Source organism: Tripterygium wilfordii, chromosome 17 (genome assembly GCF_013401445.1).
Source record: "Tripterygium wilfordii isolate XIE 37 chromosome 17, ASM1340144v1, whole genome shotgun sequence".
In the NCBI taxonomy this organism is placed as follows: domain Eukaryota; kingdom Viridiplantae; phylum Streptophyta; class Magnoliopsida; order Celastrales; family Celastraceae; genus Tripterygium; species Tripterygium wilfordii.
The window spans coordinates 3,048,023-3,070,376 of record NC_052248.1 but is presented as its reverse complement, the minus strand read 5'-3'; the positions used below and the strand labels follow the sequence as shown (position 1 = coordinate 3,070,376).

The window sequence follows — 22,354 nt, the reverse complement described above, 5'->3', positions numbered from 1 at the left end:
ATCTTTTTGCAGATAGATGATGTCATCAATCAAGCTCATACGAACAAATCAGTATTAGGGTCTCAAAGAGCTTTGTTTGGGGATGTACAAGGGAAAGTGAAGCTTTTAAGTGATAAATTTCCCATAATTCGTGGCTTACTCGGTACTTTACTTTACGAAGCAACTCGTGCAGCTAATGTTTTTACTTCTTGATATTCTTTTATATCCATCTCCTGTCATGGTTTTCAGGGTCCATAAGGAGGAGGCGATCAAGAGATACACTTATCCTGTCTGCAGTCATTGCCACTTGTACATTATTTCTCATCATCTATTGGCTCTCAAAATGATAAGGAAGCATTCCTTATTTTATTTTTATAGAAAATTAAATTTCTGAGAGATGATTCTTTCTCAATGGAATTTTGCTTCAGTAATTTGTTAGACCTGATCAAGTTTGTTGTATCAAAGCATGTGGTATATGTCTTTGTGGTACCGTTATTCAAAACATCTAACTCAATTTCACTTGCCTTACTCTTTCCATACTCTGCGAAATAATATTGTGTTTCGTGAAGGGATAACTTGCATGGAGGAGTTTGATATGAACAGAAGAGGAAATGGAAGAAAGTGATGAAATGCATATGAACCAAAACTGTTTTCTGTTTTTGAAAATTCAAATGGGATTGAAAATTCGTTTGGTTGGGTGTTTTTAGAAACTGTTTTGTAAAATTGAAAACTGTTTTTGGTTTTTAAAAACTAAAAAACCAAAACTGTTATTTGAAGTTTTGTAAAATTCTTTTCTGTTTTCTCTTTCATCTTTCCTCTTTCTCCGTGCAAAATCCTCTATCAAATGAATTTTGTTTTCATCATTATTTCTTAAAATTGTTTTCAAAATCTAATCTTAAAATCAGTTTTTGAAAACCAAAAACCAAAACCATTTCCAAACACACCATAGTTTGCCACAGTTGTTGTCATGTTCAAAGCATTGATTTTCCCTTTGCTCCAAACTTGTTCCTTGAGATTGAGAGGGTGTTGCTCATTTTCATTTGGGGATTTGAATATTGTGGTGGTAATTACTTTCTTCTAAAACATAGCATTTGCAGGAAGATAACTCACACACTTTGGACTGAGCAAGGGTACATCAATTGCGATAATGGCAATACCCGATCAAGTTTGTTGTATCAAAGCATGTGGTATATATCTAATGAAATTATATAGGTATATCTATTGATTAAGATAACCCAAAAATAGTGCATAAAAGCTCTTTATTTTTAGTCCAACCACCAGCAGTACAATCACTTGAAAAGTTCATAAAATTGAAGGCAAGAAATTAATTAACATACGGACTTCCAAGCATGAAGTACACTAAGGAATTTTCCGTAATAATTTTTATAGTGAAGCGATGGCCCGTCCGGCCCCACATACCATTCATACCTATTCATATCGACATCAGTTGGGAAAACATTAAAATAACGACATTGGTTGTCCCACATGAATCTGCAAAAGAAGAGTGTAGTCCCCCAAAAATTCTCAATGAATTGGAAATGAAAATTCTGTCCGTATTGGAGGTTATGCCAACCAAGGTCGTCGTCGCCAGACTGACAATGAATGGTAAGATTGGATCCAGGACCGAAATCGTTGTAAATAAAGACTATTTTACCAGCAAAACCTGTAACACACAGGCTCATGATCAATGGAAATTGTACCAGCAGCAACAAATGAGTATTCATGACTTTAGGATTACTAATGTCTCTTACAGTTGATACTCAATGAATTGTAAGTGTCTTGTATTTATAAGTAAAAAAAAATCACACACATAATTGTAAGGTGATTTTGATTTTAAGCAGATTAAGGAATTGTACATTTGACATCTTTTCAACTTCGGTATCAAATTAAAAATTCATTTACAATCTTGGTTGTTTTAAATATATCTTTGCAACTTCTGTATCAAATTAAATATTAATTTACAATTTTGGTTGTTTTAATTACATGATCTTTTCAACTTCGATATCAAATTAAATATTAATTTTTACCATTTTTTTTTGAAATACCATTGATAAATTTGCTTATCGTTGATTAATTTTTGCAATTTTGGTTGTTTTAAATACATCTTTTCAACTTCGGTATCAAATTAAATATTAATTTTTACAATTTTGGTTGTTTTAAATACATCTTTTGATAACTAATTTTGGTTGTGCATAATAGAATATTAGCATAAGATGCCTTCACTAATTCTAGCCTATTTGAGAATTTACCAATTCAAAAAAAAATTTACATAGTACTATTAATCTTACATATTTTTTATTTTCTTTTATTATGGTATTTTATTAATTCTTTCTAGGTATTTTACATGTACATGCATAATGCCTAAAATTTTTTTCTTTCTATTTTTTATTACAACCTTCTGCAATCTACCTTTAGCTGCATGCCCTTTATTTGTCATTCAATAACTTGAGTGGCATGCGTTTGCAATGTTTGTTCTACAAGGAAAATCTGAACATTTTGAAGTAGTATATATATATAGCATATATATATATATACTACTTGTAATTGTTTAAATGGAGCAAATATATACAAAGATATTCAATTATTGTAGCGGATTTGGGTGTTGTCGATCTCCATCATCGTGGACAAGTGTTTTTTCAAATATTGCATGCACACATATATATAAAATTCACTTCTGATTGTATGCATATATTTACCACACTGATATGATGATTATACTGATGAAGCTCTTGTCATTGCATGAGAAGGAAGTGTACTTTTCTATGAATAATATTAATGTTTAATACTTGTTTTCGTAAAAGCATATATATTTTCCACCAATTAAGCATTTTTTTTCCTCCAACAATGGTGTTCGAATCTTAGAGCAACCACAATGACAGAATTTTGTTAGCGACAACAAAATGTATTGTGTATTGTGAAATGTGTTTTGCTAATGTGGCTGAGCTAACAAAATATATTCATACAATAGTGTACATTTGTTAACTTTATTTGTAGTGTAATAGAGGTGAGATCCAATATTGATTTTAGTATAAAATGTGAGTGTGTGTGTTGTGGGACTCTACAAATAGAACCAACATATGAGCGAACCAAAGTTCCCTCCTCTCTCCACGCCACAACGAAAAAAGACCATAAAAAAATTTGCATAGTACTAGTCATCTTACATATTTTTATTTTCTTTTTTTATTATGATATCTTATGAATTAATTTCCGTTCATATGAATATTTTTGATTTGGGCAACATACATATGAATAGTTTTATATATTTTAGCTAACAATAGCAACCTTAGAATCCCAATCAATATATCATATATATATGCAATATACAAAAGTGGAAAATTAGAGAAACTTTAGATCATTCTCATGCATCCACATCATCATTTTCAATTTACTATAAATTGACATGTGGCATTTTTGTTCTTACCAAAATAATTTTTTTAAAATGATACACAATCTAATTTAATTTATATGCATGTATTAGTATGGATGGCCACATGAGTTTAATCCCTATATTCATTTCCCTTTAAATATATGGATATTTATTGCGTAGATTTGTCTTAAATCACATGCATCAAATTCATGATCACTTTTTTTTAATGAAAATGAATATATTATTACAATTCATGGAATTTACCTTTAAAAATGAATATATTCTTTCTAGTCATTATAAGCCTAGATGCATAATGTATAAAATTTCGTTCTTTCTATGCATCATTATTACAAATAATAGATTTTGCCTTGAAAAATGAATGTATTCTTTTTATGCATTATATATACACATTCATAACGCATAGAAAACATGTAATCATATTACTCTTAAGATGTATTTTCCTTATCTGCTCAGGGGCTGTCCTCACTCTTGGATAGTTGATTCCTTCAAATTTTCATGGCTTGGACTCTTCCTTACGGCTTGACGTTCTGGTTGTGGAATTTTTGGCTAGTTTGGGGTTTTTGGTGGGTAAGTGTCTGGACACTTAGTGTTCCGTCCGGACACTTAGCCCAGTTTTGGAGAGGTTGAATTTTTATTGAACTGTCCGGACAGATGCCCGATCCGTCCAGACACCTGACGGAATTCTGTAGTTTCTGGGGCAGATTTGTATAAATAGAACTTTTATAGGGTTTTATTTTAGTTTGAGGGTTGCCTTAGCCACCTCCTAGAGAGAAAAACAGAGATAGAGCACTGACAAAGGGGAAACACTTGAGAAAGAGTGGAGGGATCCAAGAGATCGACTTTTGGGGTTCCGATTGCCTTGGAAGAACAAGATAGTACATAGGGTGAGCTTGTTCTACATGTATTGAGTAATCTCTCTTGGTTTGTAATCTTCTTCATGTAGTGAAATTGATTTTCTACTGCCCGAGAAAGTAGGCAAATTGTATCGAACCTCGTACATCGTTTGTCTTGTCTCTTTATCATTTTGATTTGCTTGGATATTGTTTATTGGTTGATTCTTTGCATACTTAGGTTTGATTAATTGGTTTAGTGAATTGATTTACTGCTATTGATTTGTGGATATTGGTGATTTTAGCACAACACTGGTTTGTGGTCAGAATCTGGACATACCTACCTTCGACCATGAACCAGTCTCGATAGAAGAATCACCTCAAAAACCTTGGAGAAAGACCAAAAAAGAGAGATTGATCTAAAAGCACAGCCCTTGGCTCCATAATGCACAACACACTACTGCCACCTAAAATAATCATGTTCGTTAATGTCAAAATATTAAATTCTAATTCTTAAACTCTAATATCTACTTTTTTTAAAAAAAATTTCAATTTAACATAATTTTAGGTGAAGTTGTAGTAAATTATTTCTAAAATAATTGTAACCAATTATATCTAAAAGAATTGTAGCCAAAGGCGGAAACATGGGACTGTAGTATGTAAATATACATAAATACCTAAAAAATACATTTATATATAATATTATATATAAGTGTATAAATATACATAAATAAAATATTTAATATAAATATACATATACATATATACTTAGCCATCAAAATAAAAAACATAGGCTTGATCTGGTGGTGTGTCGTATATTGTATTTATACTTGTACTAAAAAAAAAAACATAATTTTTATACAGGCTCATACCTAAATATTTAAAACTCACCTAAATGTCTAATCAACTAATTTCAGTATCATGTGCTATCAATTTTGGGTTTTGCATGGTTATTTATATTAAACGAGAACTTGTTGAGAAAGTCAATTTAGATTTACCAATAAACGATTTTTATTCCTTAAAGTCTTATCGGGCACAATTTCAATGGATATTTTTTCACAAAATGACATTTTGTTTCATTAATGTCACTATGTATCTATACTGACGTTTTGAGTTATTTTATGCCACAAAATATCAAGATGAATGTACATTGATAATTTCAATTTAAATAGGTGTAATGTTGTAAATAACCCTAAAAAAAGTTATGGGGGCAGCCGGACCTCATCAACTTTTAACGGTCCCCCAACATCAATTTATGGTTCGCCCCTGATTGTAGCCCTAGCTCGACATGAAATCATGGGATTGCAATGATTTGGATGGTATTGGTATTGTTGGAAATGTCTATGGTCGTGGCAACGTACATTTTGTTTAACACTTTCTTTCCAATTCTTTCGTTTTACAACATAGTTATTTTATTTATTTTTACCACCCATATATAATTAACCTAAGAACACCATTTAACAAAATGTTTGTCAAAATATGCTCCATTTTCAATCCACTATTAGGGATGAATTAAAAAAAAATGACCAAGATTTCAGAACTATTACCACATGTGAAGTAATGAAGTGGTTGTTTGATTAATTTTTCAATTGCAATTGAATTCACATTTTTTTTGGTATTAATAAATGAAGCATAATTTTATATTTAAATTCAATAAATATATGTAAAAAAATAAAATAATTTCATGTCATTCCAACCTCTTTATATATTATTATAATTATTATTATAACAATATAACATTTGGAAGGACAAAACAGTGAAATACTATACAACTAGTCTAGTATTGAAAAAAAGAAAAGGGTTAATTAACATGGGTCAGGATCCCAATTGTGTTTGTTGATGTTCCATCCAAATACAATTGGGATCCTCTTGGGATTGTGCGGGAAGCCATTGTTGAAGTTGTGAGGAAATGCAGGGGAATCACCTCCATCGCCTTTGACTGGGAAAGATGATCAGGGCTCAGGTGGTTCTTTAGCATATGTTTTGTTGATGATTTTTGCGATAGGATATGCAAGTGAAGTGGTTGATGGAGTTGTCGTTGGACTCAGATTCATTGCATCAAAACATGAATGGTTCGTGGAAAAAAGGCTGAAAACAAGCAGACAAAGAGTTTGAATTTCCCGAGGCATAAAAGAGTGAAGAACATGAGTAATCTTGCCATATAAACCCTAAATTTTCACTTTATTTTGCCACAACTTATCTCTAAAATTCCTATTACTGTATCACAATCTGTTCTTCATCTCAAATACATTAAAGACAAACACAACATCAAGAATGCAACACATTCTCTTTTAACTTTTCTAAACAGAAATTTCATGATCACATCAAGTAGTAGTAGTTGATGGTTCAGTATATAGACAGCTACTACCGCCTCTCGAAATTAATTGCCTTAATACAAAAGGCAAAAATGGAAGCAAACAGGAGAGCAAATCCAGGCACCACAGCTGCAACAACTCCAAGAAAATCGCGTCTGTAACCAAAATAGCTTGTTAAGAAGTCTTCCACTGTTTCACCAGTGTCGAGCGTAGTCTTTATGTCTCCATACTGCGATACAAGCAATCCATACAAGGTCCATGCCACTGGACATGCCCAGTAGTACCATCTCCACCACACAGGAATCCTCTGTTACAATCAATGAAGGCAAGTCAATTTTCCCAGAAGGATTATACTAAGCTCAAGCTTCAAACAGGTGACATTCGGCAAGAAATTACTCACAGTTCTAGGGATCACGAATCCCGAAAATAGGTTCCACATTCCATAAAATGAAGTGCTCATGATGGATGCAACGTGTTGATTTGGTGTCAAAGCAACTGACATCATGCCATAGAAGGTGTAGTACAACAATGTGAAATACATGAAGAAGAAAAACCAAAGAACTTTAGCCGCAGTCCACTCAAATTGGATCATTGCATAGACTACCAGACCATATATTAAGGATTGAGCAAAAATATATGGGAGTTCAATCACAACCTGTGACAGAAGTTATAATTTTGTACACGATCAATCATACAGAAAATCGTAAATCGAAATGGTGACTAGTTTGAGCATGCATTGAGAGGTTTACTTGAGCAAAGGCATATGGCAAGGCGGAATACATTCCTGCAGCTCTTTCTCTGTAGAAGACTGTTCTTTCAACAGCCACAACGGGCTGCACTGATGAAGCATATTGGACGCCAAGAAAACTCACAGTGACGAACATTGAACCTATCGCGTTAAAAAGATCTTGTTGCTTTTCCCTGCGGGAGTCAGAATGTCAAAAACGAACGCAAATGAAAATAAGAGATATAGAAGTTTGAAATCTGAATATCTGATATTGTTTCGGTTATCCTCCTTGTGCAGGTACTTACATTTTGGATCCTAAGTTCCAGAACATTGAACCGTAGATCAACGCTGTGATGACTGTGAAGACAAATCTTATGGCTGTGTATTGTGGGTTGCGCCAGTATGACCAGTGTTGCTTCCACAAGCAAGCTATACACTGGGCGCAAAACGACTGTGAGTATTGAGTCGGAAAATAGAGTTCCTTTGAACCGGTAGAAGGCCTGCTAAGATCCTCAATAAGAGCTTTATTTCTCCTGAAAGAAAACCAAATAAGATTCCAGAATGCTATTTCAGTTTTCCCTTTCTCATTAAGCACTGAAACACACTGCCAGTACGTAGTATACTTACCGGTACAGTTCTGAACTTGCGTAAACTTGAGCAAAATCAACTCCCAGAGCCATTTCTTGGGCTGAAGAAGTAACCTCCAACATCCAAGTAGCTGGATTATAACCATCTTTAATTTTATCGACACCTTGAACATCCTTGACAATGAAAAAGGGGTGAAAAACCACAAAAGAGAAAGTTAATAATGCATTAGCATGTAGTTAATCCATCATGCAGTACCTCAAAATACTTGATTAGATGGCAGGACTGATGACCCAGAGGCCCCACATATATCTCTTGTCCTCCTCGCTTCAATAGGATCAGCTGTGAAGAATTCCATTCAGAATTCACTATATTAATAAATCCTAAGAAGCCCACAGGAAAAAAAAAAGATTGCTTCTACAAAATAAGCTTATTACCTCATCAAAAGCTTCAAATATATCAATGCTTGGCTGATGGATTGTGCACACAACTGTTCGTCCAGTGTCCACTGTGTTTCGAACTGTTCTCATAACAATTGCCGCGGCCCTGGCATCCAGTCCTGAAGTTGGCTCATCCATGAATATTATAGATGGATTAGATACTAGCTCAACAGCAATTGTGAGCCTCTTACGCTGCTCGGTTGACAGACCATTAACACCAGGCAAACCAACCAAAGCTTGCCTTATAGGGTTCAGTTCTACAAGCTCCATGACTTCTTCAATGAACATCTGCAAACAATTGCTCGGAAAAAGAAATACAACAAATTACCTAGGGTCAGGGATTCAAAGACGGCCTTAATCAAGCTGAAATTTTAATAGGCTTCTACATTTTTCCGTCTTCATAAATTGGTAAGAAGAAGGAAAGCAGAAGCCTGAAACCATATTAGTTTGAGGTGACTCACCATTCTTGTTGCATTGTCGACTTCAGGGGGAAGTCGAAGCCAAGCTGAGTAGATCAAGGATTCATACACAGTGACGTGTGGAGAGTGAATGTCATTTTGTTCACAATACCCAGAAATTCTTGCGAATGTTTCTTGCTTCTTTGGGTACCCTGAAATTTTGACGTTCCCCTCAATATAACCACTAGTTTTTCTTCCAGACAGAACATCCATCAAAGTAGTTTTACCGGCACCACTAACGCCCATTAAGGCTGTTAGAACACCAGGCCTGAAAGCACCACTTATACCCTTCAAAAGCACCAATTTGTCCTCAGGTACGCCCTGATTTTTCATTTCCTGCAAAGTTCAATACGGATAGTAGTGTTCCTATATATGTTTAGATTAAATGACATTGGCACAATGTATTTAACTATGTCTAATATGCTACCTGTGGCATATCAACAGAGTAGGTAATTTCATCAAACGTGATTGAGTGGGGTTCAAAGGGAAGAATCATTCCAGTTTTCTTCGCATGGTTTGCTGCTTCAACAATGGTCTCTCCAGTTGTATCAGCATCATTTTGAGATTCTTCTTTTTGTATAGTAGTATGATGCTTCCTAAATGCTGTGCAATTAATTATTTGTGAATTGTGAGATGATATTACACAAGTCGATCACCACCACAAAATAGAAATGGCAAAGATGCTCACGATTGAGGAAAGTGAGAGCTAGAGTGAAACTGATGTTGAAAAGTAAAAAGTATCCGAATAATGCACCCAGTCCTATCCAATACCAATATGCGTGAGTGAAGAACCCCCGCGAACTCAAAACCATAACTCCGAGTGGTTGTGATGAGTTTGGCAGAACCTTGATATGAAAGAAAGTAAATTCATCTATAAGCAGCCAATTAGGAAGAGAGCAATATTCAAGTAGGCATGGCCGGTTCAAAAAATTACCTTACTCCAACTCTCTCCAAGGAACTCATTTACTACAATTGCATTCTGTGCATACATCATGGGCGACGTCCAGTATCCCCATAGCCACCAAACCTTTATATCATCTATAACAATGAAAAGACAGTTGTATCAGTTCTCCATAATATTCCTTTTAGTCTTATTTTATCTAACTCATTTACACACTGTACCTCGCGAAAGGACCATGCCCCCCAAGGCAAAAAGTATTACTAGAGCAAATGACCCAAATGTGTTAGCAACTATCATATTCCTTCCCAATGCAGCAATAAATCTGAATAATGCCGAAGCCGTCAGGTGAAGAAACATGAGCAATACGTACTGTTTCAAAAACCTGCACCATAAATATATATATATATCAATCATCTTTTATATCAATATTAGAGTCAAATCTAATAAAAAACACTTACTGCATTTGTTAAATATTTACCTTTCAACGCTAGGGTCAAATCCAATGGCAAAATAGGTGATAAAGACCCAGAGACTGACTTCTACAAATGTGACAGGGATCTTGAGGATCATTGAAGGAAGAGAATAGGCTGACGATGGATAGAATAAGAGGTCTCTTTGCTTGTAAAACACAGGAAGCTTTGTAACGGCCATGGAAAGTTCGGGCATGCCACTATATATCATTCCAACCACAGCAAAGAAGAAGGCACCCGTGTAAATTCCCCCATCATTTATTGAATCTCGATGCATCGTAGTCCGAAAAAAGGTTGACATTGTAATCAGCGCGGTTAGAATTAGCTAGTTGAGAGAGAAGCAATGAAATGAGTGCCATACTCACATTTATATGATATTAAAATCCAAAAGAAATCTCACCCGGGTCAGCCTAAAGATGTAAACAAATGAGTTCCTCTTCATGAGCAAAAATTCCCTTGAGAAGCAAGCTTTAAGCATCTCCTTCTTGCTGACTCCATACTTTTCGGTTGACAAAGCAGCTGGGTGACTCTTGCTCTTGTCAAATGAAGTTGCGAGCTCATCTTTGAGTCTTCTTCCCACATGAAACGACTGGAACGCCTCCGAGAATTCCTCTACTGTAACAAAATGATAAGTCTCATCTCTACGTGCCCAATATTGCTTCTGGTCTTTTCTTGACGTCACCTGCATGCAGAGAATATGCCATTCATAAGAAATCGAAAATCCTACTCTGTATGCACATCTTCATATATTCTTTTATTATTAGTATTTATTATTAATTGTTTTGATAGATGATAGAAACAAATTGGTAATATTATTGCTTACTTCTTGCAAGAAATCAGCCACCCCTTTTCTTTCTGGGCACCTGAAACCCATGGATTCAAAAAATTCCATCGCTAGTTCACGAGGACCCTGGTACACAATCTGACCATCTGATAAAAGTATGATATCATCAAATAGATCATATGTCTCTGGTGCAGGTTGGAGAAGAGAGATGATAGAGGTTGCATTAAGAATTTGAGCAGATTGCTTTAATGAGTTCACAATTTGGAAAGTTGTTGAGCTGTCTAAGCCAGTAGATATCTCATCCATAAGCAGCACATTGACCGGTCCAACAAGCATCTCACCTACATTACATATAGTTATTGCAGATTTTCATACATTTATATGATAGCTATAAGCTTTCAAGTTCCTTCATGTAAAAGGAAAATCAAAAGTAACCTGTTGTAACACGCTTTCTTTGCCCTCCTGAAATACCCCTCATCATCTCATCTCCCACCATTGTATCTGCACAAACGTCTAGTCCTAAAATCTGCAGCTCACAGTAAAAGAAACCAAGTAAGGGATTTTTTTTACCCTGATGTTTCACATAGATGGTAAAGTTAATTTGTGGATATTACCTTTAGAATATAATCAGTAATCACATTGATCTCTTGCCCTTCTGTTGCTACTGCCTGTGGTATTCAATTAAACAAAGAGAAAGAAGAAAAATAAATTAACCCAAGTCACTGCTTCACTTGCATGTCCTAGTTAGATAAACCTCCTCACCTTCATCCAGGCATCCATATCATGATCAGGCTTAATATTAGCTTCTCTCTCTCTTCTTAATAACTCTGATAACATGTCTGCAAATTGCAATGACAACTTTCAAATTTGCTCCAGTCAAGAGTATGTTAAAAACAATTGAAATCAAAATTAAATTTTTATTGAACTAACCATATCTCATCCCAACTCCTTGGCACCTTGCAGAAAAAGCCAAGGTTTCCCTCACTGTTAATTCTCCCACATGGAGATCATGCTGACTGATATAGGCTGCAGTTCTTTGGGGCACAAACTCATTCATGCTATGGCCATTGTATGTCACTCTCCCAGAAAGCTGCTAGGAGATTTTTGATATTATTTGACAGGAATAATGAGATCAATAGAAAAACCATCCATCTGATGCCTTCATCCTATAAAATAACTGATAAATTGTCTAGAGCATCTACTCAACAACAGCACCATTATTATTACCTTTAGAGAGGGTTCAAGCTTTCCAGCCAAAGCCCTTAAAAGCGTGGTCTTTCCAGAACTTGGAGGACCCAATAGCAAAGTCAGTCTGCCACATAACGGTAGAAATGAGAAAAAGCTTGAATTTTAACCCTAAAAGGTAAGGAGTAATGTATCTCATATGACCTGGATGGTTTGATGATTCCACTAACATTCTTGAGAATAGTCAAGTCTGTCTTTCTAGTTGAAAGAATATGGACAGAATTCAAAAATCCCTGTAAAATTAAATTAAGAGGAAACAAAAATAAATCAATATGTCAATAGCAACTGATGATATATGCATATGCAAAAACTCGTAATTTCCGCCAATAAAACTAGATTGTCACCTCTAATGCATTAACAAAGAAGTTGACAAATGTTGGCAGAGCCCTGCTTCCAACATCTGCTTCTGTTTCGATATTTAAATTCTCAAACCGAATTTCAATTGTAGGAAAGTCGATTCCAACTCTAAAAATAGCAAGAAACAAGACAATATTAGAAACATATTTCCTTTTACTTTCTAGAGTTCCATGGCAACCGTTGTATAGAAAAAAAAAAGAGAATCAAAGAAGTACGGAAAAGAGTTCACAGTTAGTACCTGTCAAAGCGGCCCTTGAGCTTCAACAAAAACTTTTTGTTATCCTCTTCAGTAATTCCTACCAATCTTCCTATCAGTCCCATCCTTTCTTGGACTCCAAGATTATGTGTATCGACTTCATTAACTCCATGCGATGTAGTCAGTAAGCCTTTCCTCATACGACCAACTGTAGGCAATTTCTCAAGTGCAGCCCATTTCAGAGCTGCTTCGTCGTCTTCTTCTCTCGAAGATAGTGAAAACATCTCAGCATTGCTTCTCCACCTTGAAGAATTCCATCTTCGAAAACTGCTACTCCCACCATGTATGCTTTCACCATCCATTCACAATGATTTATATCTTGACAAATTGAAAAATGAGTTTTCTCAAGGATTAGTGGCTCTTCTTTATGCTTATATTAGAATTTTCACAGATAGACTAAGAGGAGTGGCCTTTTATACTACCTTTCCATTCACCAACCCAATGCATATTCGTTAAAAAATCAACTGATCCACCACTCTCCAAAGAAAAAAGATATATAGTCACCCCTGCATACCTTAAAACAAATCAGATATAACGTAGGGGAGCATTTAATGCTTGGTTTGTGTAATATATACTTCCATATGTGCAATATATACTTCCATATGTGAAATATGTATCAATAAATTACAGGGTCTTTGAAAAAAAAAAAAAGACGCTTACAGGGTCAAATGTTAAGGTCAAAACAAAATCATGAAACATCTAGAAACTATGACAACATGCAGCCAATGTTAAATATTATGCTGATATCTGCATAATGTTATTTTCTATAAAGTTCTTGTGTACAAAATAATTAACCTCTCAGAAATAGAGTTCAGTTGAAGCAAAATAAAGGCTCTGAACAAAAACTGCAAAGGAAACAAATGGGTCACAACAAAACCTTAAATTTTGCCTTTGTAGTTGTCAGTATATGAACCTGTGTTCGAATGTTCTAGGGGCGCGTTAGAACGGACCCCTTTGTCCATTTGAACGAGGTCCAGAAGGGGCATGTCGCCATAACCCTAAAGTTACCTCTAGGCTTAAAATTAGTTATTTTGATAGACTATCAAATTACAGGTATGTTATACAGCCATGGATCATAATAAAGTTAAATTATTACCTCAGTAAGATTATACCTTCAATGGTTTAGAGAGATTTTTGGTTTGAGTCTTCACTGTTCTCCGTGACTACTCTACTAACTAAAGTTAAATCACCTTCCACTAAAGTTTTTGAATGGAAAATGCAAATTTATAAAAGAACAGGACCCAGGAGGTGCCAAGAAATGTAAAAGGTTACATCTGATCCAAAATTGTCTCTCTCATATTACCATTGAACCAAAAGAGCAGCAAATTCTGAAACCATAAGTACTTAATCGATCCATTCAGATACTTGTAAACACTCAGTAAGTAAAGTACCACAATCTAGGGTTCCAACTTCTTTTTCTTTTTATGTTAGAGGTTTTGATATGTTATAACTGATACAAAGAATAGAGATAGTTTTTGTCCTCTGAAAATTAAGTACCTTAATAGAATAGGCATAAACAACTGCAGAAAGAACTGTAAACCCAGCCACCACAGCAGCAAGAACTGCAAGAAACGCCCTTCGCAAAAGCCCATCTGAATCGCTATACAATAACTTCAAACAAACACAGATAATTGTTTGTTGCATGGACGTGGAGAGTGAGAAACAGAGTATGTTTTGTGAAAAGAAAAAGGGTCAATGGTTGAATTTTGAATGCAACGGCTAGATCCCATCAACGGTAATTTTTTCAGCAAATAACGTAGTTAAACACTCGACTATTTTTCCCCTTTTTGCCCTTTCAGACAATTTAATTTTGAAACAGCACAAACGCAAGAACGTAGATCACCTCCTCCACCTTTTCTGTTTCTCTTGTCAATCACGGGAGATGATACGAAAATCGACCCCCCGACTTCCTTAGGTGCCAAGATAAATTGGAGTTCTTGGATCTCACTCGAAATAAAATCCACGGCTAGCTAGATTCCGAGCTCGTTATGGAATATAAGTAGAGAATGAAACTTTGGAGGTTATTGAACTTGGTCTAGATGGTAACAAGATCCCAAGTTCCAGTACCCAGACCACCACCTTCCATTCACAAGTATACCATCTTTAATAACAGTTTCAGTGGAGAAATTTCTTCAACCTTCTACAATCTACCTTACTTGTATGCCCTTGATTATGGCATGCTTCCGCAATGTTTGTTCAACAAGGTGAACAATGTGCATATTTTATCTCTCAAACAAAACTTGTTTAGGTTCCTCTATCCCTCTATTGGTTAATCGGGAATGACACATATACTTGATGCCCCGTTCAAGAAAGAGATCCAAATCCAAATCCTATCGCTTATTGTTCCTTCTTTGATTATTTATCTATATTTTGCTTTGATTTGTGTTTGGTTTAGTCAATCATTGTGTGCTTAGTTTGCAGGTTGATTTTAGCACAATAAAAACACAAACTAGGGAACTTTCCAAACAAAAAGATCCGTCATTGGAAGACTTCTCCCACGTTTTTCATTACTTAGAAATCAAGTCGTCACACAATGACACAAACAAATCCTTCTAATTAATCATTTCATTGTTTGATTTCCACACGTTTGTGTTGTGTCATCGTGTGCCCGCAGCTTTAATTCAAGACAAGATCTGCATGAATTTTGACTGATATTTTGTAGGGCATTTTAGCTATAAGGACAAAAACTAAAAATTGTATTCCAACAAGGATAACCTAAAAAAATTTTAGAAAAAAAATGACAGAGCCTAACAATTTATCAAAATGACCCTAAGAGCAATTCTAGTGTCAAGCGAGCTTCTTCTTCGACATATTTTCTCTCTCTTCTTCTTCCTTCAGGCCGACCACAAGAAGTTGGCCGTCCGGCCATCGTTTTCAACGAATGAACTATTGAAATGAAGCTCTAGGTCAGCCCGATCAAAGCCCAATCATCTCCGACAGTCGATTATCACTTGAGTCGCTGGAAAAACTTCGTGAAATCAAGACCATCGTTTAGAAAAAAGCTTGATCCGACAGATAATATATCATCTGCAGTCTGCATATCCCAAATCAAAACCAAAGAACCATGAAAATGACCACAAAAATTATCGAAAATAATGATGTGATGACATATCGAAGGAAAACAACAAGATCTACAAACCCCGAGGTGAGTATGAGTAGATCTAGTTCAAATATAACAAAAAAGGAGATGAAAAATCACTAAAAATACCATAGAACTATCGAATAAGCCACGAGGAGCGGAAACAAAGCTTCCGACGACAGAGGCGAAGCTTCCGATAGAGGTTGAAGATGAATAACATACAGGAGGCATGTGTCATGTTTGAGGATGAAGATGAGGATATTTTACACAATAAAATCATATATTTTATTTTTTTTGTCCTTTATATAATAGTGTTTTATATAATATTGTTTTAAACTTTATAGATTTTATGGAACACAACATATTTGGTTGTCCTTATTGAAATAAAGTTTTCAAGTGAGGGACTTATCACTAATTTTTTCTATTTTGTAAGAAAACAACAAAGACTTGTTTTTTTTTTTTTAAGAAAAAGAGACAAAAGGAGAATTCTTATGCGTGTTGAAATTGAGTGCAACATGACCTTCCTAAATCATAATAAAGTAATAAACTATTTGAAGTGGGTATCAAATAAAAAAACATAATCAAAGAAGAATTTGATGTAATTGATATAATAAATTATGACTGAGTGGAAGGTTGCTGATGTTTTCCTTTTTCCTTATTTATTTTTGTTAGTTATCTTTTGAATCATTCAACCAACAATGAATGATTTGAAAAAATAAGTGCTCAAAACAGGGCATGACTTAGACTTGCGTTTGAGTGGATCTATCTGGTTCTACAATTCTTAGAATGTATAATTTTCATCTAATGGTTTGAAAGGTATATCACGTCACACCACATATTTAACATTCTAAGTGGGTATGAATGCACGTGCCTGAGCATTGAGCTTTCTAAGCGACAATTTTTTGGATAACCACGGATTAGTAGATGAGGAAGCAGCTTGAGACTGAGACTTGTCAGAATCTAGGCCTTCTTCTTGGGCCATTTTTTGTCCTAAAAATAGTAACTATTACCGGATGATAGGCTTCGAAAAATCCAGTAATTGGGATAGTGGGTTTTTGATAGTACTATTGCTGGTGGTGGCGATGGTGGCAACAATGATGTTGTCTGATCCGTCGTCAACATGCAAAAATGCAATTGAAAAAACCTCAAGTCCTAAATTGATTCGTCCCAAAACTTATGTTTGTCTCTCGTTGAAGAAGTGAGATGCGGGGATCCAATATTTAAGAAACAAATAGTCAAACTTAAGTCAACATAAGTCCAGGTGTAGTTTGAAAAGGCCGGGGTGCAACTAAACCTCACCTAATGGGATTCAACCCTCAAGCTCATTCCTAATAAAAACAAGCCAGATCGAACTAATAACAAAGATCAAGCCCAAGCCATTTTTTTGCTCCTTCCAAGCATCTTCCTAATACTTAAAACTAATAACAGATTACTTCTTTAACAGACTGGATAATTTTTTGGTTAGTGGAAGACTTCGAAAATTTTTTGGTCAAGTGGAAGACTGGAAAATTTTTTATTGCCAAGTGGAAGAATTTCACATATCAATGAATGCAAGTGTTTTCTTAGCGTACGCTTATAAATGGGCTTATATCTCCCTTTATTCTTCATCTCATCATATATATCCAATGTCTTCTTCGTTATTGTATCACTTACGGTTTATGGCCTTGCTTTTCTTGCTATTAATCTTGGTCTTTCCGATGCACGTTACACCATTACTATGTCACAATAAAGAAAGCTTGGCATTGCTGCAATTCAAGCGAAACTTTGTTATCGACAAGTCAGCTTCGTCTGATGCCTCTGCTTATCCAAAGACGATATCATGGAATCAACAAGGAGAGAATCCAGACTGCTGCTTGTGGGATGGTGTGGTGTGTAATAAGCACACCGGCCGCGTCACTAACCTTGACCTCAGTAGCAGCTGCCTCTATGGTTCTATCAATTCCAGCAGCAGCCTCTTCAGTTTACGCCACCTTCAAAGGCTTAACCTTGCGGACAATCATTTCAACTCCTCCCAAATCCCGTTCGAGTTTGGCAGTTTTCCAAGGCTAGCTTATCTCAATCTTTCCTCCTCCAGATTCTATGGCAAGATTTCATTAGAAATAGCAGGTTTGAGTAGATTGAGATCTCTTGATTTGACAGGAGATTTGGATACATCTGAATCAAAAATGTTGGAGCTCACAAGTCCTGACCTGACATGGTTAGTTCAAAATTTAACTCGCATTGAGAAACTGCATCTTGACAATGTAGACTTATCTGCTGCAATCCCTGAAATGGCTGCAAATTTGTCTTCATTATCATCTCTTAGCCTCTATAATTGTGGTCTGCTTGGTAGATTTCCAATGGGAATTTTTGAACTACCAAACCTGCAGTTTCTCAATGTAGGGATGAATGACGAACTTGTTGGTCATTTGCCTGAATTTCACTGGGGCTCTCCTCTTGAGTTTTTATTGCTTCCAATAACAAAATTCTCAGGTGGACTTCCTCCTTCAATAGGTAACCTTCATTCCTTGACTGCTTTGGATATTATTTATTGCAACTTTTGGGGCCCAATCCCATCTTCCCTCGGTAATCTTAGCAAGATCACCCACCTCGGACTCAAATACAATAACTTCTTCGGCCAAATCCCTTCTTCATTGACAAACCTTACACAGCTTACCTCTTTCTCAATTTCAGGCAATGATCATTTTAGTTGTGAGCCCTTGTCCTGGCTTGAAAAGCAAACCAAATTCCTTGAGTTGCACCTTAGGAAATGCAATTTAAGTGGTGAAATCCCTCACTTTCTCAAAAACTTCACTCAACTCAATATGTTACAACTCACGCGTAACTCTTTAAGAGGTCAACTTCCACATTGGCTAACAAACCTTACTAGGTTAGCCAACTTAGGCCTTGATTTTAATGAATTCCACGGCCCTTTTCCTCATCAAATTTCAGAACTTGTGAATCTTGAAGTGATTGATTTGACCGAAAATCACTTGAGCGGCATTGTTAATCTAAACCCATTTTTCAATCTCCAACACATGAAAGCGTTTAGTGTATCAGGGAATGATTTTACATTGCTCCATGTCACCAATGCAAACGCTACTCTTCGAAAGTGGAGCGGGTTAGGACTTGGCTCATGCAACTTGACGGAGTTCCCCGACTTCCTTAGGTACCAAGATGAATTGCAGGGCTTGAATCTTGTCGGAAATAAAATCCACGGCCAGATTCCGAGCTGGTTATGGAACATAAGTAAAGAAAATTTGGAGATTATGGAACTTGATTTCAATTTTTTGACTGGCATTGAGCAACCTGCATTGATCTCGCGCCTTCCTAATCTAAAAGTCCTATGGCTACGTGGTAACAAGATCCAAGGTCCAGTCCCCATACCACCACCTTCCATTGTTGACTATACCCTCTCAAACAACAGTTTCAATGGAGAAATTTCTTCAACATTCTGCAATCTACCTTACCTGTATGCCCTTGATTTGTCATTCAACAACTTGAGTGGCATGCTTCCGCAATGTCTGTTCGATGAGGAGAGCAATTTGAACATTTTAAATCTCGAACAAAACTTGTTCCGCGGAACTATTCCTGAAACATTAACAAATGGAAGTAAGTTGAGGATGATCAATTTAGGCCATAACGCATTGCAAGGAACATTACCAAGGTCATTGGCTAATCATACAATGTTAGAGATTCTACATCTTGGTGACAATCAGATTAGTGACACATTCCCTTTTTGGTTGGGAGCTCTGCATGATCTGCAAGTCCTCATCTTGAGATCCAACAAACTTTTTGGTGTAGTTGGAAGCCCTGCAATAGGTTTCGAATTCTCAACGTTGCGAATCATTGACATCTCCTACAATGGTTTCACCGGCATTCTACCATCTAATTACTTTCAGAAGTGGAACGGTATGAGAAATTTTGAGGTGGATCAATTTTCGTATATGGCACAAAATACGACCACTTGGGTTAGCAGAGGTGTCAGCAAGGAATTTAGTTTCGTGCTCCGGCAAGTTTACAATTATCAATTAACTTTGGTTAACAAAGGTGTTAGCATTGATTATCAGAAGATACCAAACGTCCTTGCAGCTATCGATCTTTCAAGCAACAAATTTGAAGGGGAGATCCCGAAATCCATTACAACTTTGAAGAATCTCATTTTCCTTAACCTCTCCAACAACCGTCTCTCAGGCCACATCCCATTGGGTATAGAAAACCTCACAGTGCTCGAATCGTTGGATTTTTCGAGCAACATGCTTTCAGGAAATATTCCACTGGAGCTCACGCAGCTCACATTCCTTTCAATCTTTAATGTCTCTTGTAATCAACTCATAGGTCCTATACCACAAGGAAAACAATTTGCTACATTTGAGGATAGTTCATACAAGGACAACTTGGGATTGTGTGGGAAGCCATTGTCAAAATTGTGCGGAAATGCAGGGGAATCACCTCCATCACCTTCGACTGGTGAAGATGATCAGGGCTTAGGTGGTTCTTCAGCATATGTATTGTGGATGGTGGTTGCGATAGGATATGCAAGTGGACTGGTTGTTGGAGTTGTCGCCGGACTCAGATTCGTTACATCAAAACATGAATGGTTTGTGGAAACCTTTGGCAGGAGGCAACAATACAAGAGACGGCTGAGAAAAAGGGGACAGAGAGTTTGAATTTCCAGAGGCATTTCCATATGTATGAATTATTTTTTATGGTTCAAGTATCTTCTTATGCATGTTGTTCCATTTGTCTGTGTGTGGGTTTTTTTTTTCCTTCTTTCCCTCTCCTTCCTTCCTTTTTATGTTTCTCTATCCGTGTCTTATATTCCATCTCTCTTCTGTTTTTATTAGGTTTCGTTGCTGCTGGAAATTGTATCCAAGTTTTCTATGTTTGGTTGGAGCAGAAACACCAGAAGCAAGCCGCTGTTTCTTAAAATGTTAGTTTGCCTGGTTAGTCTTTTTGTGTGTTCTGTTGACTCACTTGAGAGAACATGAGCACCCAAAAAAAAAAATTCAATGACGCCAGAGTCTCAACTAGTAGTGTATGAGAGTTGCAGGGTTTTGTCTGTGGCCCTTAATTTGAGATATGGATTGTAATTAGTTTAGCTATAATTAGTTATAATAATGACCACAAATCCTCCTCCAAATTATGTATTGTTTTTTAGTTCTTCGGTGTTATTCAGTATTTTGGATTAAAAAAATTTTGGAAAAAAAAAAAAAACTAAACCCTAAATCTTAAATGCTAAACCCTATAATCTCAAATTCTAAACTATATACTAAATTCCAAACAATAAATCATAACTCCTAAATTTAATGACACAAAAAATAAAGAAAAAAATTATTTAGAGGGATTTGGGGTTGCCAACATATGTGCCACTTTGTTTGAGTCCCTTGGAGCATTATGCAAACTGAAAGATGGAAATGAAGAAGCGCGACATTGAATTTCCATAACAATTGGTCCCGACAGAGATAAATATATTCATGGTCCTCTAAGATAGCTTTGATGATGTTTTTGCAGTCTCCTTCAAAAATAATATTGTGAAAGCCCAAATCAGCATCAATTTTCAGAGCATGCAGCGCAGCCATAGCTTCGGCAAGTGTGGGGGTCAAGGTATGTCGGACGAAAATCCATGCTTGAAGCCAAAACCTGTCCCAATTTATCTCGAATAATACTTCCGAAGCCCGTGCATAGTTGATGATTATCCGTTGCAGCATCCCAATTAATTTTTATGAATCCCGCCGGCCGGATTGAGGAGGCTCCCACCTTCTTGTTGGAATAGCCGGTTGTACTTCATTAGGATCCATATCTTCTGCATGTACATTTTGGTAGACTGAAGCTTGGAGTACACCTTGTTTAGCTAAAAACTTAAACTTGACTCTCTTTTTTCCCCTTTTTGTCCCTTTCAGGCAATTTAATTTTGAGACGGCACAAATGTGAGTTTTTTTTATCAAAAACGGTGAAAACTGGATAAGGTGTCCGGACACCTATGCTGGAAATCAAGTCAGAGGCAGCGGAAAGACTAAGTGTCCGGATAGCACGGGGAAGTGTCTGGACGGGGTGTCGGGCTTGCACTATTTTAGTATAAATAGGGGACTTTTTTATAGGTTTTCAACCCTAATTCCAATTGTAAGTTTCTCTTGGGTTTTGAGAGGCGGCTAAGAGTACAAGAGTGAGCAAGGTTGGGGGAAACTTTGTGGTTTATCTCTTAGGTTTAATTGGGTTCAAGGTGAGAGAAAATTAAGTGTGTGGTTGTACAAATTTTTTACATAGTGAATTTCTTCTTGGTTGTCTTTTGACAACGGTCGTGGTTTTTCCTTCGGGTTCGAAGGTTTTCCACTTAAATCTTATGTGTTGATTGTTGCTTTTCTCAGTTTCAATTTCTCTATTTCGTGTTGATTTATCTGTCAATGAGGAGAGTGGGTCTACTTGCCCAACAATTGGTATTGGAGTTATAGGATTCAGTTTCTTAGGCGGTCAAAGATTCTTTGGAGCAGATATGTTAGGGGTAAAAGTCGACATTAAGAAGTTTGATGGGAGAATGAATTTTGGCTTGTGGCAAGTATA

The 22,354-nt window shown here is 36.2% G+C and overlaps 2 protein-coding genes across 2 annotated transcripts; one reads left to right on the top strand and one right to left on the bottom strand.

Moving 5' to 3' along the window:
* Positions 1–6,100: 6,100 nt before the first annotated feature.
* On the bottom strand, positions 6,101–14,395 carry LOC119981621 (pleiotropic drug resistance protein 1-like). The gene is made up of 25 exons (XM_038824694.1): positions 14,233–14,395; positions 13,158–13,241; positions 12,718–13,053; positions 12,467–12,587; positions 12,267–12,355; positions 12,105–12,189; positions 11,808–11,967; positions 11,640–11,716; positions 11,492–11,545; positions 11,313–11,403; positions 10,917–11,218; positions 10,494–10,775; positions 10,102–10,418; positions 9,845–10,005; positions 9,657–9,760; positions 9,411–9,567; positions 9,150–9,325; positions 8,726–9,058; positions 8,262–8,552; positions 8,083–8,166; positions 7,867–8,000; positions 7,545–7,772; positions 7,262–7,433; positions 6,913–7,167; positions 6,101–6,819 (listed from the first exon to the last, which is right to left on the bottom strand). Exons 3-25 carry the CDS (start codon positions 13,035–13,037, stop codon positions 6,562–6,564), a joined length of 4,251 nt encoding a protein of 1,416 aa, XP_038680622.1. The 5' UTR covers positions 13,038–13,053; positions 13,158–13,241; positions 14,233–14,395; the 3' UTR covers positions 6,101–6,561.
* A 2,963-nt stretch (positions 14,396–17,358) lies between these two features.
* Positions 17,359–20,953, top strand: LOC119981813 (receptor-like protein 6). The gene is made up of 2 exons (XM_038824957.1): positions 17,359–18,307; positions 20,641–20,953. Exons 1-2 carry the CDS (start codon positions 17,359–17,361, stop codon positions 20,721–20,723), a joined length of 1,032 nt encoding a protein of 343 aa, XP_038680885.1. The 3' UTR covers positions 20,724–20,953.
* The last annotated feature ends 1,401 nt before the right edge of the window (positions 20,954–22,354 follow it).